This window comes from Panthera leo, chromosome D3 (assembly GCF_018350215.1).
Source record: "Panthera leo isolate Ple1 chromosome D3, P.leo_Ple1_pat1.1, whole genome shotgun sequence".
In the NCBI taxonomy this organism is placed as follows: Eukaryota; Metazoa; Chordata; class Mammalia; order Carnivora; family Felidae; genus Panthera; species Panthera leo.
The window spans coordinates 27,253,986-27,280,701 of record NC_056690.1 but is presented as its reverse complement, the minus strand read 5'-3'; the positions used below and the strand labels follow the sequence as shown (position 1 = coordinate 27,280,701).

Below are 26,716 nucleotides of genomic sequence, written 5' to 3'. Positions count from 1 at the left end.
TGCCCTTAACCCAGATCCCTATGACCCTGCCCCCACTTGTGTTCTCAGCCTCTGCCCCCTGCTACCCTAACCCAGCTCTGCACACACCACACCACACTGACCCCCCACGCCCCAATTTGCCTTTATCCAGGCACCTGCTGCCACTGTTTCCTTCTGGAAACAGGTCCCAGCTGGCCACAGACCCCACAGAGCTTGTGTAATACTCTGGACTGGTCGATCGCGGCCCCGCTCTTGCTAGCCCGGGCCTGGCACACAGCCTGGGGGAATCGTGGTGGGTGAGCGATGGTGGCCGGGGAAGGTGGAACAAGGGAGGGCTGCCCATGACAGGTGGGGCTTCTAGGCTGGGCGCACAGGCACTCTCTGGGGGCCGGCACCTTGCCTAACATGCAAAAGGCAGTTGATGACTGTTTCTTAACTGCTTAATGAATGGTGATGGGTCCTATGACAGGTGAGAGCCACTTTCGGAAGCAGTGCAGATTGGCCGGTTTAGGCAAAAGATGGAGAAGGTGCCTTCCGGGCCATCTCTGAGGACCGTGAGTATTAATGGTCCGAACTCATTTATGGCTCGGATGGGAGTGGGGCTGGTGCTTTCTTGCTTGATTTCATTTCAGTATCTCAGGAGCCCTGGGAGGGGGTGCTGATGTAATCCTTATTTCGTTCAATGGAAACTGAGCCCTAGACAGGTGACTTAGTAGGGTCACACAGCTGGGAGGGGGTCCTGCAGAACGGAGCCTTGCCTGTTGTGCGAAAAAAAATCAATGAGTCTGTACTCTACAGTTTATGAAGCAGTAACACCTTATCTCAGTTGGTTCCAGCTGTCGCTTGGAGGCTTGGCTCTACGTTTTCACCTATGCCCACATCCCAGCGTCAGAAAACCTGCATCCAGGGGCCTTCTGTGTCTGTAAGGGGCGGTGGTGGGAAGAGATCCCGCCTCCGTGCTGGCGGGAGAGAGAAACAAAGAGGCAGTGTTGGGGGCTCTGGCACATAGTAGGTGTTTGGGGACCCCTGTGGTCAGTTCAGGCAGAGCCAGCTCTGGTCCCATCTGGACCTTGGAACAGCCCAGATCAGTCTTCAGTCTTTGAGCCAAGGCCCACAGGGTGTGGGTGACGGGTCCAAGGTCATACCTGCCATAAGGACTAGAGCAGAGGGTGTGAGGCTCCTCCACCATGGCTGAGAGGTCCAGGGAATGGGTCAGGGGGATTCTGTCTGTGCGGGATGACCTCTGTCAGAGCCAATCAACCACAGAGCCTGGCCCCAAAGGGTCCCCAGGCAAACCCCTCTCAGGGGTGTCCAGGACTGCTGTGGGGCCTGGCGTGTTATTGGTGTCACGGAAGTTCGGGGCCATACCTGAGTAGGGGCAGTGGTCCTGTAGCCACCAGTGGGGGATGTAACAGACTCTGTGGTCTGCCTCCAGGCACTGGCATGTAGGGATGGCAAAATGCACCAGCACCCCACCCAGACTAGAAATCCATGTGCTGGCTTCCCCCACACACACCTCCCTCACCCCCGCCCCGCCCCGCCGCTGGGCCTTTGCAGATGCTATCCCTCTGTCTGCAGTGGCCTTCCCCTCCTCTCCTGGAAGGTGCTGGCTCATCCTTTAAGACCCCTCCAGGAAGCCCTGCCTGACTCCCACCCCAAGGGCCAGGCTGATCTGCCCTGCCAGGATTTCCATCTGGCTGCTCCACAGGATGCTGAAAACCTTGAGGGCCTGGTCTGAGATGCCAGTGGAGTGGACAGGGAAAGCAGCTGTAAGGTGCAGCCCAGTTCAGGCGACTGTCCCTGCAGCCCAGAGAGGAGACCAGGCTGGGGAGCCTTGAGGCCAGATAGCTAGCCAAACATGCCCATTTCACAGAGGGAATGTTGAAGGCCTGAGGTCCTTGGGACTGACCTAGAGCACCCTGGGGAGTGGTTGGTAGTCCCTTTGTGGCTTGTAAGAGGAGAGCCCAGGGCTATGTGGCCGTACCCCTGCCCCACTCCGGTCCCCAGCTGGAGCATTTGTCTGCAGGATCCAGGTCAGGTCTGGGGGGGATGGGAAGAAGCCTAGGAGAGCAAAGTCCCCAAGGGCTCAGGTCTGCACTCAGTCTTCCCATGTGGAGGACAAAGCTCCTTAGAGAAAATGCTTGCTGTCCTAAAGCTGGCAGGAAATGTACATCGATAGCTCATTCCAGCAAGAAGGTACGCGGGGGGGTGGGGGTTAGGCCTCAGGGCCCTCGCCTTCCCACCTCCACCTGGAAAGCCACCCCACCCCACCCCAGGCTGACCTCTGCCCCTCCCAGCCAGAGGTGGCCCTAGGGCTATTTGCTTCACCTCCATCTGTGTGCCCAGGTGGGTGCGTAGCACTGTTGACTGCCTTCCTTACCGACTCCGGCCCCAAAGTGCCTTTCCAGGGGGTCCTCCTACAATGTAGTCAAGTTCGACCTCGTGGAAATGGTCTTTGGAATCACAGCTGAGCCTTGATCCTGGGTGAGGATTCGATCTCCGTCTCCCCCATGTACCTAGTACAGAGCACCCATTCATTCGGTCAGCTGTTATTCAGCCAAGTGCCAGGGCCCAGGCTACGTGCCAGGGGCACAGATCTGCTGACTTGAGGGTGTGACGTGTCTGTGTTTTTGAGCACGTGTTTTGTGCACATCACCTGCACGCACACACAGCGTGAGCATCTCTGTCATATGTGAACTCTGGTCTTTGAGACTGTGACAGTGTGTAATCCTGCCGGGACTCTGGGCACACCTGGTTGATTCATTCTGCAAGTGTTTAACAGACACCCACTAAGGAAGTACCAGACTCTGACCCCAAAGAAACATGACCCAAGGTCTCTGTCCTCGGGAAGTGCCGTGTTGGGGGCTGTCGCAGTGCGGGCTGGTGGGGGCAGAGGCCGGCAGGGCTGGGGGTGGTCAGAAACGTGGTCCTGGAGACACGGGGAAGGGTGTTCCTGCCCAGCTGTGAGGATGATCTCCAGTATCCCCTTCAGCCCAGTGACCTGGGGCCTGGGACAGGCCTCCCCGGCCATTTTCATGCCCTAAAGCAGCCCCGAGGGCCGACGGAACCGGAGCTCCAGGTGGTGACCCGTGGGCCCCGACTGCTGGGGGCTGGGAAAGAATACAGGGAATGAAAATGAAGCATGTTGGCTGGAGAACCTGCCTGGGCTGCAGACCTTTCTAGAGGCGAACTTGGGGACCAGGCACCAGAACACAGCACCTGGAAAGTAGAACCCCGTGATCCAGACCAGAGAAGCGGGATCACGGAACTTAGAGGAGGAAGACGGAGCAGCAGACCTAGAATGTGGGCCTTCTAGAACCTGGAACACTCACGTCGGCCGGAAGCTGGAAGATCCAGTCTGTGCCCCCGGTGGTCAGTGGGGGAAACTGAGGTCCGGCAGGAACGGGGAGGCCTTGAGCATTGGTGAGCTGCAGTGGCACGCACGTGGTCTCTGCTGAGCCAGGACCTCCCCACAGCTGGCTGCTGCCTGACCTCGGGCGAGTCCCGTCCCCTCTCCAAACCTCAGTTTCCCCCTCTGTGAAATGGTCACGTGACGGTGAGACAAGATGGAGCACTTCACCTGGTGCTCAGGCTCTCCCGGCAAGCTAGTGGCACGGCTAAGGCCTGGACCCTGGCCACCTGACTCCTGAATGACTCTGTCCCCTTGTGGTGATGGTCTGGTCACTGCTGTTCCTTTCTCTTCTTTCTCACACTCAGTGGGACATTTGGGCACTTGCGGCCCTTTTCCGGAATGCTCTCGGGATCTAGCAGAGGGAAAAGACTAACTAATCAGAGGAGCAAGAACAGACTGGCGGCTCCATAGGAAGGAGCAGGGGCCCGGTGCCTACAGCCCTGCATGGTGCCCTGTGCCATTTGGTGAGGGCTTCTTGAATGTCCCCCGGTGGAGACGGTCAGGTCCTGAGCCGAGGGTGCCACGGCCCCTCGCAGTCAGGGGTGGGCAGAGGTGGATTGGGAAGGGAAAGGAGAAAGGGCTCATTGTTCCAGCTCCACGGAGGCTCCCCAGGTGCACCTGCTCCAGGCCACCTCTCCTGAAGGAGGTGGACGACCTTGCTCGGGCTCCCAGAGAGCTGGAGCTATAGGATCTGGGCCAGGAGCAGCCTGGTCACTTCCCCAGATCCCTGTGAGGCGGCGTTACCAGCCCCCGCTTTTCTGCCTCCATGAGAGCAGGATTCCAGAGTTGGGGGCGGGGGGCATTGGAGCCAGGGTTCCAGCCCATCCTTTGAGGCAGCAGCAGCCGGGCATGGTGCCAGGCACTGAGCACCCAGGTGGGAACCGAGATCCCTTCCTGTTTCCCCTCCTTCCTTGCCGGGTCTCCTCCGGACGATCAGCCATCCTGCTCAGAGCGCTTGGAAGGCTGGAGTCCTTCCCCGTGTCTCCGCTCTCCACCACTTCCCTCCCATTGTGGGGGACCCGTCGAGTTCCTGTACATGAGCCACCTCATCGGGGTGTGCCTTGCCCAGGCAGGACTAGACATTTTTGAACCCCAGAACAGTTCTGAGAGCCCAGCAGTACTGACTGCAGGTGCAGGTGTGTGGATTTGGGGGCGGAGGGGGGGTGTCGTTTATTCATTCAAGAGGCCAAGGTCAGCGCCTCCTTTGCATCAGGCTCTGTGCTGGGGCCCCAGGAGAGTTGGGCAGCACCGCCCAGTGTGGGGTGAGGCAGCTCAGTCCTTCCTCAGCCTGGGGGAAGTGCAGTTCAGCTGAGCCTCCCTGGGCAGGGAGTGAAAGATTACACAGAAACTTGGAGCCTCCTAGAGGATTTGGACTTTATCCTGGGATTAGGTGTTCGAAGCTGAGAGGGGCAGCATCAGATGTGGCTTTCGCTTGGCTCGTGGGACTCAAGCCAGGAGCCCCTTCCCTGGCAAGGCTGCTGCTGTTGTCCAGGTGAGCGTGGATGGTGGCGCAGGCAGCGTGGGACAGTGGCACAGGGGGCCGGGTGGGACGACAAGTACCTGGGCATGGAAGAGACATGCCTGGCGATGGGGAGCATGAGGTCAGCGAGAAGCCAGATTCAGGATGACTGCCGGGCTCCTGGCCTGGGAGACTGGGTGGATGGTCACATCTCGGGTTATCAGCTCAGGTTTCAGGAAGCACTATTTGAGCGAGTTCTTTGTGGCCGGTCTTGCGGCAGAGGGTCCCAGGCAGAATGGGAGCCGACTCTGTGCCCAGGCCTCTGCCCTGCAGCTTGGCCCAGACCCCGCCGGGTCTGCTCCTCTCTCTCCCTTAACCCTACAGGCACTTTAGCCTCTTGAGTGCAGGGCTGCACCTCGCAACTGTGCCCTGTCCACATGGGGGAGCGCCACTCCACTCCTGCTGCCTGGGTCCACGGGGACCACCCTCTGACCCGGCATGCCAACCCTGTTCTTTGATGTGTCTCATCCCCTCCTTGTGCAAGGGCATCCCCCCCACGCCTCAAGGCGCAGCTCCTGGAACAAAGCCTCTCCCCACTACAGCTTGAATCTGTCACCCTCCTGGCCCTGTGCTAGAGCAGGCTCCTTGAGGACAGGCGAAGGCTGGGGCACACCCTCCCCTCCCCTCCCCCACCTCAGGCCTGTGGGCTAGAGATGGAGCTGAAGCTGCGTGCTCAAGTGGCCCTTTGTACATTGTCCCCCTGGGGGAGGGGGGAGCCTGGTGGGAGGGGCTGGCACTGCTCGACCCCCTGTGCTGATCTCAGGGGCACTGAGGATCCAGGTGGGGAGTGCGGGGTGCGGGGGCGGGCGGGTTCTCTGGGCCTGGGATCAGGGGAGAACACCCTGCCAGGTTGGGCTCGCACTGGCCGGGCCTGCCGCCCCACACTAGATGGTACTTGGCACTCAGAGTCTGTCATCACTTCTCAGGCAAGGTGTGTCTTCATGCAACAGTTGTTTAGGGAGCGCTGCTCTGGGCCAGGCTTTGTCCTAGGAGGTTGGGGGTGGGGCGCCACCGAGACCAGTGACCTGTGACTGAGGCTTATAGGCTTAAGATGACCCTGCTCTCCTGTTGACATTCTGAGCGCCAGGGTGTGAGTGGGGGAGACAGACCATGAACAGGTAAACAAGGAACCGGCTAGCTTCCGCTGTGAGTGCTGGGGAGCAGAAGACCCAGGCAGGGGACAGCCGCTGTAGCTGGAGGGCCAGGAGGGCCCCTCTGAGCAGGCAGCCACATTCCAGGCCAAGGAGCAGCCAGTGGGAGGACCCTGCGACTGAAAGGTGGGGACTGTGACTGGAACCCTGTGGACGAGGTCGGGAGGGCAGCAAAGATTCCAGGACCAGCTTGGCGGGGTCTGTGCGCCCAGAGAGGAGTTTGCATTTCATTCTGAGGGAGACTAGTGTGCGGGTGGGATTGAGGGGAGGGGGGAGGTGGCCTGGTGGGGACTTTGCAGTGACAGAATTTGTGGGGCCCAGTGCCAAATGAAAATGTAGGCCCCCAGGGGCGCCTGGGTGTCTCAATGGGTTAAGCATGCGACTCTTGATTTCTGCTCAGGTCAGGAGTCCAGGGTTATGGGATTGAGCCCTGCGTCTGGCTCCACATCGAGCCCGGAGCTTGCTTAAGAATCTCTCTCTCTCCCTCTGCCCCCCTCCCCCACTCTTGTTGTGTGCTCGCTCTCTCTCTCTCTCTTTCCCCCAAAGAAAATAAAATAGGGGCACCTGGGTGGCTCACTTGGGTGACCACTTCTGCTCAGGTCATGATATCGAAGTTCGTGAGTTTGAGCTCTGCGTCGGGCTCTGTGCTGACAGCTCAGAGCCTGGAGCCTGCTTCAGATTCCGCGTTTCCCTCTCTCTCTGCCCCTCCCCTGCTCACGCTCAGGCTCTCTCTCTCTCAGAAATAAACATAAAAAAATAAAATAAAATAATGAAAAAAAAACGAATGAAATGACAACTATATTCAGTTAATCTGAGAAATGCAAAGTTGGTTTAACATGAGCAAATAATGTAATTCCCCACAGTAACAAATACTTTATTTTTTTATTTTTACTTTTTTAGTTTAATTTTTTATTTTTTAGCATTTACATGCAAATTAGTTAGCATAGAGTGAAACAATGATTTCAGGAGTAGATTCCTTAGTGCCCCTGCCCATTTAGCCCATCCCCCCTCCCACTACCCCTCCAGCAACCCTCAGTTTGTTCTCCATATTGGTGAGTCTCTTCTGTTTTGTCCCCCTCCCTGTTTTTATATTATGTTTGTTTCCCTTCCCTTATGTTCATCTGTTTTGTCTCTTACAGTCCTCATACAAGTGAAGTCATATGATTTTTGTCTTTCTCTGACTGACTAATTTCACGTAGCATAATACCCTCCAGTTCCATCCACGTAGGTGCAAATGGCAAGATTTCATTCTTTTTGATTGCCAAGGAATACTCTGTTGTATCTAGATACCACATCTTCTGTATCCTTTCATGCATCGATGGACATTTGGGCTCCTTTGCATACTTTGGCTATTGTTGATAGTGCTGCTATAGACATGGGGTGCATGTGTCCCTTCGAAACAGCACACCTGTATCTCGTGGATAAATGCCTAGTAGTGCAATTGCTGGGTCGTTGGGTAGTTCTATTTTTCGTGTTTTGAGGAAACTCCATACCGTTTTCCAGAGTGGCTGCACCAGCTTGCAGTGCCACCAACAATGCAAAAGAGATCCTCCTTCTCCACATCCTCGCCAACATCTGTTGTTGCCTGAGTTGTTAATGTGAGCCATTCTGACAGGCGTAAGGTGGTAGCTCGGTGTGGTTTTGATTTGTAGTTCCCTGATGATGAGTGATGTGGAGCATTTTTTCATGTGTCGGTTGGCCATCTGGATGTCTTCTTTGGAGAAGTGTCTACTCATGTCTTTTGCCCATTTCTTCACGGGATTATTTGTTGTTTGGGTGTTGAGTTTGAGACGTTCTTGGTAGATTTTGGATACTAACCCTTTATCTGATATGTCATTTGCAAATACCTTCTCCCCTTCTGTCAGTTGCCTTTTCGTTTTGCTGATTGTTTCCTTCGCTGTGCAGAAGGCTTTTAGTCTGATGAGGTCCCAGTAGTTCATTTTTGCTTTTGTTTCCCTTGCCTCCGGAGACGTGTTGAAGAAGAAGTTGCTGCGGCCAGGATCAAAGAGGTTTTTGCCTGCTTTCAACTCGAGGATTTTGATGGCTTCCTGTCTTGCATTGAGGTCTTCCATCCATTTTGAGTTTATTTTTGTGTATGGCGTAAGCAAGTGGTCCAGGTTCATTCTTCTGCATGTCGCTGTCCAGTTTTCCCAGCACCGCTTGCTGGAGAGACTGTCTTTACGCCGTTGGATATTCTTTCCTGCTCTGTGAAAGATCAGTTGGCCATACGTTGGTGGGTCCATGTCTGGGTTCTGTATTCTGTTCCATTGATCTGAGTGTCTGTTCTAGTGCCAGTACCGTACTGTCTTGATGATTACAGCTTTGTAGTATAGCTTGAAGTCTGGGATTGTGATGCCTCCTGCTTTGGTTTTCTTTCTCAAGATTGCTTTGGCTCTTCGGGCCCTTTTCTGGTTCCATACACATTTTAGGATTATATGTTCTAGCTCTGTAAAGAATGCTGGTGTTACTTTGATAGGGATTGCATTGAACATGTAGATTGCTTTGGGTAGTATCGACCTTTTAACAATATTTGTTCTTCCTATCCAGGAGCATGGACACTTTTTCCATTTTTTTGTGTCTTCTTCCATTTCTTTCATAAGCTTTCTATAGTTCCAAGTGCATACGTTTTCCACCTCTTTGGTTAGATTTATTCCCACGTATTTTGTGGCTTTTTGTGCAACTGTAAATGGGATCAATTCCTTGATTTCTCTTTCTGTTGCTTCATTGTTGGTGTATAGGAATGCAACCGATTTCTGCGCATTGATTTTATATCCTGCAACTTTGCCGAATTCATGAATCCATTCGAGCCTTTCTGTGGTGGCATCTTTGAGGTTTTCCGTATAGATTATCGTGTCATCTGCGAAGAGGGAAAGTTTGACCTCCTCCTGGCAGATGTGGATGCCTTTTATTTCTTTGGGTTGTCTGATTGCAGAGGCTAAGACTTCCAATGCTATGTTGAGTAACAGTGGCAAGAGTGGACATCCCTGTCTTGTTCCTGACCTTAGGGGGAGACTCTCCCATTTTTCCCCACTGAGGATAATATTAGCGTCGGGTTGTTCATATATGGCTTTTAGGATCTCGAGGTATGCTCCTTCTCTCCCTACTTTCTTGAGGGTTTTTATCAAGAAAGGATGCTGTGTTTTGTCAAATGCTTTCTCTGCGTCTATTGAGAGGGTCCTATGGTTCTTGCCCTTTCTTTTCTTGATGTGATGATTCACGTTTATTGTTTTGAGTTAATTGCTTGAGTCCAAGATCTTACCATCTTTTTTTTTTAATTTTTTTTTAACATTTATTTATTTTTGAGACAGAGAGAGACAGAGCATGAACGGGGGAAGGGCAGAGAGAGAGCGAGACACAGAATCGGAAGCAGGCTCCAGGCTCTGAGCCATCAGCCCAGAGCCTGACATGGGGCTCAAACTCATGGACCATGAGATCGTGACCTGAGCTGAAGTCAGACGCTTAACTGACTGAGCCACCCAGGCACCCCATGATCTTACCATCTTAATCAGGTGCAGTGGGGATAAGCTGCCTGGGTTATGGTATCTAAAGTATAGCCCCTTGAGTGCAAGTGTTCTCAATATGAGGACTTGAGAACGAAAGAGACAGTTATTTACCACTCACAAATGCAAGATTGTAGTCAACTGCTGAAGACTCTTCCATTCAGAAAAAGAAGATGGGAAGCAGCCTAGTCCATAAGAGTTTTGAAATATAGCCTGATGCATGCTGTCAGTTCTTAAGTTAGGACTTAGTCCTAACCACGGGAATACTTTCTCCATGTCTCTTCCCTTTCTTTACTCTTTGAGCTCTTGGTTCCTTCCTTTTCATAAGGAATGACCTGTATTTGCAGCTGTTTTTTCATCCTGCTTCCTCCCTGTGGGACTTCTAAGACCCAAAGGCCTCTTTTCATTTTGCACGATTTGGTCTCTTTTAGTCCAAGCTAGCAAATAGTATGTTTGCTACTATAAATCTCTTACCTTTTTTTAGTTTTCTGTAATTATTACTGGATTTCATGCCGTGTTTTAGCAAAGCGACCCTCCCAAGTCCTTTTGAGATCAGCTTTTCGCTTCAGGTTTCCTGTGAAGCTCTTATATGACGATGCCTTTAAAATTCGTCTACTCTTGGGGCTCCTGGCTGGCTCAGTTGGTAGAGCATGTGACACTTGATCTCTGGGTGCTGACTTTAAGCCCCATGTCAGGTGTGGAACCTACTTTTAAAAAAAATCTTATACTCTTAAGATCCCTAAAGAAATTGGAGGCTTACCTTAAATCTTTCTGTTTTCCTGGTAGCACCTTGGATTTTCTCGTAACCCAAAAGCCATTTCTTCATGTCAGCATTATTTGACAGTTCCACATGTAGAGAGGCTGTAAATGAGAAACAGATACTTGAACCCACTAAGTCCTGGTTCCTTTCAGTTGCATAGTCTTTCTTTAGTTTCTCTTTCCTATCCGTTTACTCTCAGGTATTTTGTAGCATGACTTCCCTTTCCTCCAGTGTCATTTTCTTCACTTGCTTAGAAACCCTTGCTGTCAGCCTCTTCACAGGCCATCAGGCTTCCACTAAGAGTCTCGTGGAGGCCCTTTTTGGGTCTCATTCTTATGCTTTTCTACATCTTTCCAGGTTCCACCTACCTCCTGGTTCAAAGGAAGTTTAGTTTTAGGTTTTTTTGAATAGCAGCACACCGTTTTTAGTATCAGTATCTGTGGTAGTAATTTACTGCTGCATAATAAGCCACCTCAAAGCCTAGTAGTTCAAAACATCATTTATCTTGTTCACCAATCTTTAGTTTAGGCAAAGCAGAGTAGGGCAACTCATTTCTTCTTCGTTTGGCATCAGCTGGCATAACTGGAAGCTGGAGACTAGAATCATCTAAAGGCTTGTTCATGCACGTGTTTGGCTGTTGAAGCTGGCCTTTGGCTAGGACGTTGGCTAGTCTCAGCTGGAGTATCTACATGAAGACTCACTAGGTAGCCTGGGATTCCTCACAACGTGGTGGCTGGGTTCTAAGGGTGAGCTTCCCTAGAGAAAGAAAGTCAGATGGAAGCTGTATCACATTTTCCAAGCTGGCCTTAAAAATCACAGCAGTTCTGCATATTCTGCTCACTAGAAACCAGTTACTGAAGCCAGCATATATTTAAGGGGCAGGATTTTCACAGAAGTATCAACAAATTTATAAAATGACCACATCCACTCACCTTGTCTTACCAATCATATATAATGGATGGAAGACCTTCCCAACTCAGCATCACTGAAACTCCAGCCAGTTTTGTTGTTGTGGTTGTGGTTGTTGTTGTTGTTGTTTAGTATGATCTCTTATTTTCTAGAAAGTAACAAAGGATTACAAGATAACAGTACTGAATTAATTTTTTTTGTCTCAAAAAAATATGTGGATTATCCAATTAAAGTTTTATACTGGGAGATGTGATTTCATAACCTGGAGAATCATTTCTCCCAGGAACGCAGTTCAAATTAGCATTAAAACATTTGCAGCTCCGAAAAAGGCCGTGGCATTAGAAACATTACTTATAGATTCATGAATTAGAGTCTTATTTTCAGAGGCTTATCTTGGGAAGTATTTTTGGCCTCGGGCATACATAAGTCAATATGATATTGCTAAAACTTCTTTAAAAATTATGGAGTGTTAAGATCGGGGAAGGGCTAAGAGACTTTCTCCTAAGAGGGGACTTATTTTATGAAAGAAAGATATGAAAGAATGATAGAAAAATAAAAGTATAGAATCAAGTGCAAATGTTGTGTAGTAAAAACAATGATAGCAAAGATCTATTTCAATAACACCTGATGGCTTTAACTTTGCTCTTGATTTTCTGAGTTGTTTAAGGGTCCACATTCTAAGACAGGGAACATTTTATTGCAAATGAGTTTATTTAAAATTTTGAATGCCTGGCTGGTTCAGTTACCCTTGATGTTGAGATTGTGAGTTCAAGCCTCACACTGGGCTTAGAGGTTACTTAAAATCTGAAAAAAAATTTTGATAGTAGTTTTGGGTTAGACTCTTTTCACTCCAGTTCCAAACTATAGTGTTTTATTCATGCAGGCTGATGTCCTTACAACAGAACTGGAAACTACATCTTCAAAATGTCTACACCTGGATGCAAAAAATCAAATTCTTCAACAAGAGTTATTATCAATGAAAGCTTTCGAAGAAGAACGTGAAAAACTAGAGAGCAATAACAAGAAGTAGTAAAATTGAAACAATTTATGGAAATGAATATGGTAGAGCGCAGTCAAGTGGAACAGTATACACGGGAGGTTGAAGAAAGAGCACGACTGGACATGGTAGAAAAATTACACGAAGTCAACCTGTTTTTACAGGTTAATTGATTGATCTGTAATGTGCTTTCATTCATTTCACTGCAAATTCCATTTTGGATAGATGTGTTGTATGGGTTTCCTCTACTTGCTTTATGGTAATTTGTAGACTTCTGGAGACATTTGTTCCTCCCTTTAACGAGTTCAGTTTTCATCATTGTTCCTACTAAATCGAGAGGATAAGAAAAAATGATGATTTAAACGACTAGTCTCACTATTAAGAGGAAAAGAAAAATTATGATTTAAAAATTGCACTGTACTTGGATTATTCTTAAGGTTATTGTTGACTTTTAAAATTTTGTCGTTGATTCTATTATTTGAATTATCAGATTGCGTGAATACTAATACAAGAATGATTGAACTTTAATTTTATAAATCATATTTAATTCAGTTGACATTGATGATAAATATTTTACACTTGAGCTTTTTTTTCATTTAAAATTGCTCTCTGAATCATTGACTCAGAACTAAAGGAAACAGGTATAATTAATTATTCAGATTATAGCTATTTTAAAACTATCCCATTAATTTGCTTTAGGCACAAGCAGCAGCTCAAGAAAACTTGGACCAGTTAAGAGAAAATGCTCATGCTTCAACGAGAAGTCAAATGGAACTTAGAATTAAAGATCTGGAATCTCAGGTCTCTACAATGAAGACGTCTCAAGAAGAATCTACTAAAACAGAGTTGGAAACCTACAGGCAACTCTACCTAGAAGAATTAAAAGTTAGAAAGTCCTTGAGAAATAAGCTGAACAGGTAAGCCAAAACAGAATCATAGACAAGAAATTTAGCTTATTAATTTGCCTCTAAAGCATAATTTCTGTGGAGCCAAGATCATGAGATGAGTAGGAAGTGAAAGCCAACTAGATCGTGTAATTTTGGAAAATGATGTTTCTAAGTGAACTTACCTTTGAAATGTTAGTCCAGGACAGTTTGCATCCCTCCTCTTCTTTTTGGTTCTTTTTGGTTTTACAGGACCTCTTCCCCCACCCCACCCCCCCCCCCGCACCCCCCGCCCTGTATATTTTCCATTGATCGGATCTGCTAGTCTTTAAGTGCATTGTTTGAAGCTTTCTCATTTAGAAGTATATTATTATAAAATTGCTTGCCAGAAGTACCCTAAATAGAAATGTCGATGAGTTCATTTTTGGAAGATGACATCTTTAACCTAAAAGCTCAAGTACTACTACTACTACTCATCCTGGCAGCTTGGTACATTTATTCTCTTGATTGTGAACTTTGGTATTATTACTAGAGTGGGCCTTGAGACAAAGTATCCTTTATGTTTTTTCTACTTTACATAATGGCATATATGTGAAATACAGAAGGACTCACACAGGGCTGAAGGGGAGTATAATTCCCAAAGTGGCTAAAAAGAGCACCATGCTGGGAGGGAGGTGTGTGGAAGACTGGAGACAGAAAGGGCAGATTCTGCCTCCAGTGCCTTGGTAACTGTTATAAGCTAACTGCCTCTGTAGCTGTTTTAGTTCTTTCTGATCACACCTCTGCCATCTACTATCTCCCCTAGAGCTTGTTGGTCTCACTGATTCCTCGGTGTCAAATGCTCAGTTTCTTTGAGATAGTAAGTGAAATGTGCAAGAGTGGTGAAAGCAAATGCTTGAAAATGACTTTGAGGGATGGTTTATTTTTATATCTGTAAACAGGTTTACGAAATATAAGTATGTATATATAATGGCATCCTGAAGGATCCTGCCGGTACAGCCATTCCAGAAGACAGCAAGTATTATTCATTAAGCCGTGTACATCACTGATAGCCACTTCTCTCCCTTCCCTCATTTGAATTGTTCGTTAGGGGTCCCCCTGGAAACATAAGTATTTCTTTAGAACAATTTTAAAAGTATAATTTTAGATAGTAGGTGTGCTCTGTCACATGTTCAGTGTTAAAACACTGTTCAATGGCAAATGCTATTTACTATTATGGAAACTTAAAAAGATGTAAGTCATTTAGGAATGATTTAGGGAAAAAGAAAATGTATTTGTGTTTTTTAATCTTCACAGGACTAATGAGAGGCTGTCAGAGAGCAATACAAAACTTCTTGCGGAGAGACAGCAGCATCAAACTTTACTCAGGACTCTTACTATGAGCCCAGGCCTGGAAACACCTTATTGTGGACATTTTGAAAATAATTCAGTGCTCAATGGAAACCTTACTCCAAGAGGAAACTTGGTGATTCCTACCTTAAAACCACGGCCGTCATATGACCACTGGGAGACTTCCTTGTGGAAGGTTAGTTATATTATCTGTTTTACTTTGGGTTTCAGATATCTGATATAATTGTTGCTTTTAATTTGGTGAAATTCTGAGTTAAGTAACTAATACATACGAAGTAAAAGTCATAATTATATGTGCTAAGAAAGAACTGAGGTAAATTATATATATATATATATATATATATATATATATATATATATATATATATATATATGTTAGTCCCTTGATCTCTCATTTCCAAGAGATACTTATTTTTATTTTATTTTAGTGAGAGAATGAGTGAGTGCATGCAGGGGAGGGGCAAAAGGAGAGGGAGAAAGAGAATCTCAAGCAGGTTTCATGCTCAGCACAGAGCCCAATGTGGGGCTCAGTCTCAAAACCATGAGATCATGACCTGAATCAAAATCAAGATTTGGACACTGAAAACAACTGAGCCACCCAGGTGCGCCACAAGAGACACCTAGTATTAACTGTATTCAATAAATATAACTAAACTGACCCATGTTAAATTTCTTGAAAAGCTTTCTTTTAAATTTGATTTTAGAAAGTAAATGTTATTGCCTGCTGACCACAGGTACACTTAGATGCTTGGACTTATTTTCAGTTGGCAGTGGTTCATAAACATTTGAAGGTTTTGCTATCATCCAGTTTTTGCACCCCTGTATGTCAGTGAATGATCGTCCTCCAAACACTTAACGACATATGAATGTTTACTATTTAAAAGAATCCAAGGGGGTGTCTGGGTGGCTCAGTCATTTCAGCATCTAACTCTTGATCTCAGCTCAGGTTTTGATCTCAGGGTCATGAGTTCAAGTCCTGCATTGGGCTCTACACTAAGCATGGAGGCTACTTTAAAAAAAAAAATCCACAGTAAGTCCTTTTTATGAATTAAATCAACTTGTAACACTAAAAAGGTTAATTTCTCTTTTAAGTTAAATTTTTGCTATTTTCTTACATGAGAATACATCTTTAATTGCTTTCTTACTTAAGGCACTCTTTTTTCTTTTTCCTTTTTTTTTACTTATAGCACCTTTGTTTCAATTTTTATAAAATATCTTGCTGAGCGATTGTAGAGCATTTTATAAATAGCTAAATCAAGCAAATATTTGAATTTTTAAAATAAAGCTTTTATTTCTTCAAATGAGTTCTTGCCCCTTTCTCTTTTCTTTTTCTGTAACCCCTTGAATGCAAGTATTATTACACTGGATGTTGTCCCACAGGTCCCTTAAACTTGTCTCATTTTTAAAGTTGTTTTTTCTTTTTTGTTTTTCAGCTTGGATGATTTCTACTACCCTGTCTTGCAAATTGTTGATCTGTTCTTCTGCATCTTCTTATCTGCTGTTGATTCCCTCTAGTGTATTTGTCATTTTTGTTATTGTATCCTTCAGCTCTGATTGGTTCTTTTTTATATTTTTTATCTCTTTGTTGATGTTATCACTGGATCCATTCATTCTCCTCCCAAGTTCACTGAGCATCTTTATGACCTTTACCTTGAACTCTTTATGAGGTACATCACTTATCTCTGTTTTTTTTTTCTTAGTTTTTTTTTTTCTTAGTTTTGTTAGTTTCTTTTTCTTAGGTGTTGTCATGTTCTTTCATTTGGAAGGTATTCCTCTGTGTCCTCAGTTTGTCTGACTTTCTATGTTTGTTTCTAAAATGGTTTCTTTCAACTTTTGCTCTCTTTTGAGTGGGCGTTGCTTTTGAACAATGTACATTAGTTATAAAGTCAAGGAAGAAGAGAATGTAAGTGTTGTCTAGTCATTTTTCTTGGTGGAGCTGTGACAGGTGACACTGGGTAGGCGGCAAGTAACACTGCTCTTCTCTTTCTAAATTCAGAACACAGGAGACAGGGAGATGGAGAGAAACTTAGTAGCTTTATTACTAATACACAATAACATTGGAGGATATGATTTAGGTTATGTTAGCCACATTGGGCTTCCTCCCAAATTGGGCACGTCCCCACACAGTTGTAAATTGAGGAAACAAATGCTTGACCCCCACCCCGGGGTCCGGTGCTTACCGCAGAGCTGAGAGCAGACCCAAATTCATGTTACTGTGGGCAGGCACATCTTTTCAAAGAGGAGATTCAGAAACACATAAGTACTGCTTAGCTCCTTCTCCCAAATTCACCCGTTAGGTAAGTCTCCCTTCCTGTCGGGAGGGAGAGAGAGATAAGTCCAAATGTGAGAAGTGAAGGTTCACCTATTATTTCTGACCGGATTTAAATTATAAATAAAGTGAATTGTGTCTTTTGTACATACCAACTAATGATGAGAGGTTAGACAGAAGCATGCTAGATGGGAAAGAGAAATCTGTTGGGTTTTAAATTTTGCTGTAAATAACCACACCATGGGTTCCCTCATTTGTTGATTGATTTTGATAAACCAAAATTTCTTGGGAAGAAATAAATCATTCTTTCAGGAAGAATTTCCTCAGTTTCAGCTTGCTTGCTTCACCTAAAGCTTCTCTCTCTCAAGTTCTCTGTCCTGTGGTTTAAAAAAGTTGTGCTTAAAAACTGACTGCTACTAAAAGGAGTTAACATAATTTCTGTTCCTTTATTTTTATTCATGACTTTAAAATTTGTAATTTAGTTAGCGAGCTACTATTGTGTGCCTCATACCTAAACATTATTGAGCCACATGACAAACTTTTATGTATTCATTTTCTCTGAGTTATACTTAAAATATACGTATTTTTCTGACTATGAGGAAGTAACTGGCATAGAACTCTAGGCTTGGTAAGACCAGAAGTGTATTCCTGGTCTGCATCTAGTTGGTTTCATGACCTCAGGCAAAGTACACTCTCTCTGAGCCCTTTTTGTCTATTACGCAAAATTCGGGATTTTGACTAAATTAGTGACTTTTATACCTTCAAAATAATTTTGTTTTCAAAGAATAGAACGTAATTTTTTTTTTGCATTAAACTGTATTGTGTAAAACAGAGAGAAGTAGAGCTGTCTAACTAAAGGAGAGATGGAGACTATGGCTGTGACTTCCTTGTCCCTCAATCCTGCAGTGTCCCCAACCGAACCTTAGATTTCTATGGGCCATATTTGAATGCTAACAGTAATGAGAAAATCCTTCTAATTAAAAATTCTTTAAAAATGTTCTTTGAATTAAAATTTGCTGATATATAGTTTTTCTGTGTAAAATTTTCTCACCCTCTTATATTTCTGATAAATGGAAAGGTATACATAAAAGTACACATGTGTCCTTATTCATGGACTTGAAAGCTATTTTCACCATCGAAACACAGTTTTTACCTAGAAATAAACATGAAGGTCACAGAGGTAAATATTTAGGAAAAGAGCTTTTGGGGAAAAGATGCAACATTACCTTGGTAGTTCCTTAAGTCATGTCATGTAAAAAACGTGGTTTATATTTTATATCGTATTTATTAATGGTAATATAAAATAGTTTGAATAAAGCCTACCCCCATCATCTGGTATTGAGTTATTAATTTTATAAGTCTGGTATAGTAATGTTGTCCCATTCATTTTATAAGCCTGAATATAATGCTATTGTCAAAAAAGTGTTATGGTTCCTCAAAAACTTAAAAATAGATATTCATTAATTCCACTACTGCGTATTTACCCAAAGAAAATGAAAACACTAATTTGAAAAGCTGTGTGCATCCCTATGTTTATTGAGACATTGTTTGCAATAACCAAAATATGGAAGCAACCTAAGTGTCCATCGATAGATGAATGGATAAAGAAGATGTGTAATATGTATACAATGAAATATACCTCAGCCATCAAAAAGAATGAGATCTTGCCATTTGTGACAACATTGATAGACCTAGAGGGTATTATGCTAGGTGAAATAAATCGGAGAAAGACAAATAAATACCATCTGATTTCACTTACATGTGGAATATAAAAAAACTAAACAAGTCAACAAACAGAATCATAACTACAGAGGACACATTGGTGGTTGGTAGGGGGGAGGTGGGTAGAGAGTAAGGACAAAATAGGTGAAGAGGAGGAAGAGGTACAAATTCCAGTTATAAAATAGGTAAGTCACAGGAATGAAGAATACAGCATATGAAATATCCTCAATAATATTGTATTAATGTTGTATGGTGACAGAGGGTAACTACACGTACGGTAGTGAGCATAGCATAGTGTCTACAATTGTCCAATCTGAATTTGTATACTGAAATTAGTGTAACAGTGTCTGTCAACTATACTTCAATTAAAAAGAGGTATTAGGGAAAATAGTCTCTGAAAATATTGGGAAACATGTCAGCCAAAACATTTGTCCTCACACCTACATTTGTAAAGACATTGGAATCCTTATCACCAGTGTTGATTATGTTCAGTACACTATTTTGGAGCCCGTTTGGGGCATTCAGGGAGAGGCTACCTTATATAAGAAAGATCTAAATAAGAACATTCTAGACAGGAACAGTTGTAATATACAGTTGACCATTGACCAACATGGTTTCGAACTGTGCGGGTCTACTTTACTTACACATGGATTATTTTTGGATACTGTATAGTACTGTAAGTGTATTTCCTCTTCCTTCTGTTTTTCTCAATGTCATTTTTTTGCCCTGGCTTATTCTACTGTACAACACATGTACGAATCGACTGTTTATGTTACCGGTAAGGCTTCCGGTCAACAGTAGGCTATTAGTAATTAAGTTTTGGGGGGATGAAAAATTATATGCAGGTTTTTTACTGCACCGCAACCTCTGTGTTATTCAAGGGTCACCTGTAGTTGGAAATATTCATACACATTTCATAAGTAAGTAGATAACCATAACTTTAATAAGTCAAGTGTTTCCAAACTGGGTCCTAATTTGGAGAAAGGAAACAAAGTTACAATTGAAAATTGTATATTGTTTTCCTTATCTCTAATTGAGAAAGTTATAAATCAGAAGCTAAGCTTGAAAACTGTTGTAACCCTCTATTTTTCCTTTCTTCAAAGAGATTTTCTGAAATCTTTGTGTGCATATGAAAAGAAATAAGTGTTTTAGTCATAATACAGATAGCAAAATATTATCACTCAATTTTTTGCCAATAGAATTTCCACATGACAGTATGACAGTCCCACATTCTTCATTTTATATGTATTTAAGAGTCAGTCCTGAAAAATTAATAGCAAAAGCATTGCTTCAAATTTTGTTTTTCTAAAAGTGAAAGAATGGAAAGCCCATTTTAAGGAACAATTCATTAAGGTAAAAAACTGATTAAACTTTCATAAATGGCAGGTTTTCTAATCATTTCCAAGTAATAATTCAGTATACAATATGATTCTTGTTTAAACTTTTTTGTACCAGTAAGATCAAACATCACCTTTCAGAGATTATACACATTCAATAGATCAATATTAATTGTGCTTTTTATCAGATTCACTTAAATGGCATTTTATGTACGTATACACACACACACACACACACACACACATATATATACACACACATATATACGTGTGTGTGTGTATGTATGTATGTATGTATGTATCTGTTCTCAATTATCTAAAACTAACATAAAATAGGTAGGAATTTATTTTATTCATGTGATTGTCTTTCTATGTAAGCAATCCCTAACTTCGGTTTAATCTCTACAAGTATTGTTTCAAGACCACATGCCGTAAGCTATATATAATTCCTACAATGTCTTTTGTTTACCTTACACATTCTAAATAATATTTGACTTATTTCAGATGCAGCGGGAGTTGGAGAAAGCAGTAACCAGAGCACCAGAAGAAGGTATGTTGCCAAAAATGTATGAAGTTAGATATCATTGATTTCTGAAATAAACTATAAATAGTAAATGGCATCCCTTTCTGTTGTTTGGATAATGGATACTGCATTCACATTTTTTTGTACATATCTAATAAAAAATGTAAAAACATGAGCATAATGAAGAACACACTTCTTCCTCATTTAGTCCTCATGTTTCATAGCTCTTTTAAAATCCCCCAAAAGTCTAGGGGCACCCAGGTGGCTCTGTCGGTTGGGCGAATGATTTCAGCTCAGGTGGGTTCAGACCCTACACAGGGCTCTGTGCTGAAAGCTCGGAGCCTGGAGCCTACTTCGTATTCTGTGTCTCCCTCTCTCTGTGCCCCTGCCCGCTTGTGGTTTGTCTCTCTCTCAAAAATAAATAAACGTTAAAGAAGTTTTTTTCAATCTCCCTAAATCTATATATCTGTTATTATTTCTGGCGATAATCTTCCTTCACTGGTGCCATCCCTATGGAACTGTCAACCTGCACAAGTCTCAGAAAAGGTGTGCTTTATCAAATTGTTGTTTCCGCTAGTGATAGAAGACCCAAAAAGCCAAAGTCGTCTTAGTAATGCTTGGTTAAGTAATTAGAGGTCATATAGCTGTCACTTGACAGGTAACGGGTTTCAATCTTCACTCATTGACTTTGTCATTGCTTTTGCCCTTGGGAAAAACTTCAAATTCCTTAGCATGGAATGAAAACACCCAAATCAGTTTGCTTCTTGCCAGATTATTCAGCCTTGTCTCACTATTTCCCTACTCTGCTACTTTGCTCTAGCACCTTCTCAAACTAAACCACTCATAATTGCACAAGTGTTCTTCCTCACTTCTAGCTCTTTGTATGTGCTTCTTCCCTCTACCTAGCATACTCTTTCCTTGTCCTTCAGGTGTCAGATTACATATCACCTTCACCAAAAAGCAGACAATATTGACGCAAAACTGGGATGTCCCTTCTGTATGTTCCAGTAGTGCTGTGTTTTATACCTGTCACTTACATCTGTATATCAAGGAAGGTCCTGTTCAGAAATGTTGGGAAATGCCTGTTTGATTTTTCAGTTTATAGTTTACGATTGTTCAGGGTGGACTGTGTCCTCATCTTGTAATTTCACCTTGTAATGAAAAAACCAGAAACTCTGATATTTATCCACAATAGCAATTAATTCAGTGTGCAACCCTGAGCAAAATATATTTAGTACTAATCTTGGGTTTCATATTGCAGTTGTACGTAGTTATTTTTCAATTTTCTTGACACCTTTTCATAAAGGCCCCAACTTTCTTTTGTTCTTTTTCTTTTCTTTACTTTTCTTTTCTTTTCTTTTCTTTCTTTTTTTTTAAGGACTTGTAGTGAAAAGTATTTTGGAGAAAGAAGATAATTCTTTCTTTTCCTTTTCAGCTGCTACCGAATTTGAACGAGGATCCTGTAGAACTCCTTTAGTATCTACTGATGATTCAATTCTAAATCAAGATCCAGTATGGAAAGCGTCACGAGAATATGTACAGATTTTGAACAAAAATTATATGATTTGAAAAATAAATAGAAAAAATTTACTGGATGCTTACAAAACATTGTCCACTATATGGAAAAATCTTGATTAAAGGAAAATGTTTTTGTGTCACATGTGTGTAATGAAAATCTGTATAATATTTTAAACTATGTTTCTTGGCATCTCATTAAATTTTAAGCACATTTTGTACGTGGAAAGCAGCACTAGAGGGTTTGACATACATCAGACTGTTCCACTCCCTGCTGTTTGCACAGCACACAAACAAACAAGTTGTCATTAATACTTCAGTAGTGTTCATGGATGGCTTTTTTGTATTTTCCAATTTTTATCACTATATGTGGGCCTAAAGATTTAGACATTAGTTTGATGTATTCCTGCTATGGCTATTGCCAATGTTTGTACATATTACAATTTTTTATAGTGCCATAAAACCTATTTATAATTTTAATTGTCAACACTGATTCATAGCTCTTTCCACATGGAGAAATAAAATTTGCATAAGGCTTTTCACCTTTTCTATTTATTTAGTTAGTTATTTTTTATTTGCTTTTTGGAAACAAAGTTAGAGAAAAGAAAAAATAGAGAAACAAAAAAAAAAAAGAACTGCCCCTCCCCCGCCCCAGAGCCATTTGCAAGTAAATTGCTAACGGGATGCCTGATTCCTGTAGCATTTAAATCCTACAAGTCAGTACATTCCACATAACTACCATACAACCTTCACAATCAGAACATTAACTCTAATACACTTGTCGCTTGAACAATGGGGTTAAGGGCTCTGACCCCTGCCCCCCACAGTCAAAAAGCCATGAACAACTTTTGACCCCCAGAGACTTAACCACTGCTACTACCAATGATCTTTTGTATATGATATGTATCGTACAATATTCTTAAAGTAAGCTACAGAAAAAAATACCATGAAGAAAATTATAAAAGAAAATACATTTCCAGTACTGAAAAAAATCTGTGTGTAGTCAGTGCACCCATCAAAACTCTTTTGTTCAAGGGTTCAGTATAATTCTATCATTTATTCCTCATAATTCTTTTTAAGTTTGCTCACTTATCTGTAGTATACGTAATACCAAGGAAGGTCCTGTTCAGAGCCATGTATTGAATTCAGTTGTGTGTCTTAGTCTCTTTCACTCTAGAACAGTTCCTTTGTCTTTCCTTGACTTTCATGACTTTTAACCTTTTGACGACTAAATTCCAGTAATGTGCAATGTCTTTCAATGTGGATTTTTCTTAGGTTTCCTTACGGTAAAATTCAGATCATAATTTTTAGCAAGAGTATCACTACAACCTACTCTTTTCATTGCATCCTCTCATGTGACCTACAATTTTGATTTGTCCCAATACTGGTGATGTTAATGTTGGCCAGCGGAGGTAGTATCTGCCAGGTTTCTCGCCTGGAATGTTAACTTTCCACTTTCCAATTAGTATTTTGTGGGGAAGTACTTTGAGACATGTACACATATCCTTTCTCAGACACCCTGTGCCAGGCCACCTCTTCTGCAGATGGTTTGCCCCCCTGCAGGTTCTGAAAACCCACGCTGGGCTATTCTTCCCCTGTACAGATGCCTCCCCACCCTGTCCAGTCTGTGATACTTCATTATTCTATATCATTCACTTTTCAGGGATGCTCTCACTTGAGCTCCAACACTGTGCAGGGTGACTGTCCCACACGTAATGCCTTCCCCATTCTGTCTAAGCTCCAGCACCTCACTTTGGACCCCCACAACTCCATGCCTCTGTTTCTAGGACTGGAAACTAAAATGTTGGGGATGAGAAAGAAGAAAGGAAGGAAGGGCTCCACAGGTCTTCTTTAATCAACTTGGCAAGCTCTCCAAAGCCGTTTCTCATTGGAATTGCATTGAATCTGCCAATAGTTTGTAAGGGAAGACATTTCTTATACTGATTTTTCCAAACAACTAGTCTTTTAATTGTCTAAGCTTATTCCCCACAATATATTGTTTCTTACTCGAGTGTTTTATCTGCAGATTCCTTTGGATTTGGGGCATGCAGCGACATATAATCTATAAATAGTGGCATTTGGGGTTCGTTCCAATTCCTAGAGCTTTCATTTTTTTTTTCTTTCCTACTACAAGAATGACGTTGAGTAAATGTGAGGATAGTGAGTGTTCATGTCTTCTTGAAATTGCAACATGTAAAAGTAGTTTTCTACAACTATGTAGATAGTGGGGTTTTTAAAAGTGTATATCTTTTATCAGTCTCTTAGTTTGCTCTTGCCGTTTACAACAGATCACCTTCAACACAGTGTCTTACAGCCACACACATGTATCTCACATTTTTATGGGTCAGAAGCTGAGCAATGGCTTAGCTGGGTCCTTTGTTCAGGTTCCCACAAGGCTGTACCCAAGGTGTCCGCTAGACAGCCCTTCCCCATTTAGGTGCTTCGATGGGGAAGAATCTGCTTCCAAGCCCACTGCGTTTGTTTTTAAGAGAATTTCCTTGTGACTGTATGACTGGACTCATTTCCACAGCTCTTTGCTAGTCGGCTAGTTGGAGGCTTAGGTCCTAAGCGTTCCCAGACACTTGTCTTAGTCCTTTTGGGCTGCTCTTACAAAATGCCATAGGCTTACGAAAAAAAGTTTTATTTTTCACAGTTCTGGAGGCTGGGAAGTCCAAAATGAAGACACTGGCAGATTCAGTGTCCAGCGATGGCCTGCTTCCTGGTTCATGGACGCTGGTCTTGCTGCTTGGCACAGGCCAAGGGAGCTCTCACAGCCCTCCTTTATAAGGGCACTAATCCCATTCATGAGGGCTCCACCTTCATGACTTAATCACTTCCCAAATCCCCCACTTCTAAATACTATCACGTTGAACATTAAGATTTAACACATGAGTTTCGGTGAGTGGGGACACAAATATTCAGCCTAGAGCAAGGCTGTTCCTTGTTCGTGGCCACGTAGACTTCCTCGATATGGCCGCTTCATTTAGGAGGCCAGCAAGGAGAATGTCACTTCAGAGAAGGCTCAGTCCTCCTCAAAGGGTGTTCACGTGATCAGATCAGGTTTGCCTAGCATAATCCTCCTTTTGGTTGACTTTGAATTAACTGAATTATGTCTGCAACAGTCCTTTACATTTGCCATATTCTAATAGCTAAAGTCAAGTCACAGATCTTAAGAGAAAAGAATTATAAAGAAAAGGTGACAACGCTAAAGGGCAGATATTATGGGGTCACTTAGGGTCTTTCTGCTACAAGTATATTGAGGAAGTTCCCTTATAATACTAGTTTTCTAAGTTTTGTCATGAAAGACTATTGAATGCTAACAGATGTTTATTTCACATCTATTGAGATAGGTTTTTTTAACTGTTTATTTTTGAGAGAGACCAAGCAAGCCAGCAGGGGAGGGGCAGAGAGAGAGGGAGACAAGATCTGAAGCAAGCTCTGCACTGACAGTGGCGAGCCCAATGCGAGCCCCACGTGGGGCTGAAACTCACACACTGTCAGATCATGACCTGAGCCTAAGTTGGATACTTAACCGGCTGAGCTACCCAGGAACCCTGTGATAAGTTTTTAAAATATTTGTGAATGGGGGGAGGGGCCAAGATGGCGGAACAGCATGGAAGTTTTGTGCGTGTCTCACACCCATGAAATACAGCCAGGCCAACACGAAACCATCCTACACACCTAGAACACTGATTGGAGGACTAACACAACAATCTGCACAAGCTGAACCACAGAATTCAGCAGGAATTGACCCCAAAAGAATGAGCATGAAGAAACGACAGCCAGGGATTTAACCAACACAGATAGAAGCAAGTTGTCTGACCCAGAATTTAGAATCACGATAATAAGAATATTAGCTGGGGTCCAAAATAGATTAGAACCCCTTTCTGCAGAGATAAAAAAAAGTAAAAAAATACCCAGAATGAAATTAAAAATACTACCACTGAGCTGCAATCACGGATGGATGCAGTGGCGGCAAGGAGGGACAAGGCAGAACAGAGAATCCGCGATATAGAGGACAAAGTTATAGGGAATAACGAAGCAGAAAAAAAAAAGAGGGAGATTAAGGCAAAAGAGCACGATTTAAGCATTAGAGAAACCAGTGACTCATTAAAAAGGAACAACATCAGAATCATAGGGGTCCCAGAAGCGGACGAGAGAGAGATAGGGGCATTAGGGTAATGTGAGCAAATCATAGAGGAAAACATGTACGAAAGCTGGGGAAAGACACAGACGTCAAAATCCAGGAAGCACAGAGGACCCCCATTAGATTCAACAAAAACCGACCATCAACAAGGCATATCATAGTCAAATTCACAAAATACTCAGGCAAGGAGAGAATCATGAAAGCAGCAAGGGGAAAAAAAAAAGTTCCCTAACCTAAAAGGGAAGACAGATCAGGTTTGCAGCAGACCTACCCACAAAAACTTGGCAGGCCAGAAAGCAGTGGCGGGATATATTCAGTGTGCTGAATCAGAAAAATATGCGGGGGCGCCTGGGTGGCTCAGTCGGTTAGGCGTCCGATTTCCGCTCTGGTCGTGATCTCACGGTCTGTGAGTTTGAGCCCCCGGTCAGGCTCTGTGCTGACAGCTCAGAGCCTGGAGCCTGCTTCGGATTCTGTGTCTCCCTCTCTCTCTGCCCCTCCTCTGCTCATGCTGTCTCTCTCTCTCTCTTGCTCTCTTTCTCTATCAAAAATTAATAAACATTAAACAAATAAAATAAAAAATAAATGCAGCCAAGAATTCTTTATCCAGCAAGGCTGTCACTCAAAATAGGAGAGAGAGAAAGTTTCCCAGACAAACAAAAATTAAAGGAATTTGTGACCACTAAACCAGCCCTGCAAGAAATTTTAAGGGGGACTTTCTGAGGGAAGAAAAGATGAAAAAAAT

The 26,716-nt window shown here is 43.5% G+C and overlaps 1 protein-coding gene and 1 long non-coding RNA gene across 3 annotated transcripts; one reads left to right on the top strand and one right to left on the bottom strand.

Moving 5' to 3' along the window:
• The first annotated feature begins 12,113 nt into the window (after positions 1-12,113).
• On the top strand, positions 12,114-21,970 carry LOC122203630 (ankyrin repeat domain-containing protein 26-like). 2 transcript variants are annotated; one of them, XM_042910615.1, is made up of 5 exons: positions 12,114-12,391; positions 12,927-13,144; positions 14,408-14,636; positions 20,294-20,339; positions 21,748-21,970. In XM_042910615.1, the coding sequence occupies exons 1-5, from the start codon at positions 12,278-12,280 to the stop codon at positions 21,879-21,881; spliced, it is 741 nt and encodes a 246-aa protein (XP_042766549.1). In that variant the 5' UTR covers positions 12,114-12,277; the 3' UTR covers positions 21,882-21,970. The 2 variants fall into 2 exon arrangements, with proteins under 2 accessions (XP_042766549.1, XP_042766550.1); XM_042910616.1 differs by lacking the exon at positions 12,114-12,391 and adding an exon at positions 12,574-12,664.
• LOC122203631 lies at positions 15,727-21,640 on the bottom strand. Its single transcript, XR_006195272.1, has 3 exons — positions 21,350-21,640; positions 16,642-16,772; positions 15,727-16,447 (listed from the first exon to the last, which is right to left on the bottom strand). It is a non-coding gene; the product is annotated as an uncharacterized LOC122203631 (long non-coding RNA).
• Positions 21,971-26,716: the final 4,746 nt, after the last annotated feature.

Excerpts from the sequence above, each read along its gene's own strand:
- LOC122203630 (XM_042910615.1), top strand. The coding sequence starts at position 12,278 with ATGGAAATGAATATGGTAGAGCGCAGTCAAGTGGAACAGTATACACGG. Across the intron at positions 12,392-12,926 it reads AAGTCAACCTGTTTTTACAG|GCACAAGCAGCAGCTCAAGA; the intron begins GTTAATTGATTG and ends AATTTGCTTTAG. Across the intron at positions 14,637-20,293 it reads GGGAGACTTCCTTGTGGAAG|ATGCAGCGGGAGTTGGAGAA; the intron begins GTTAGTTATATT and ends GACTTATTTCAG.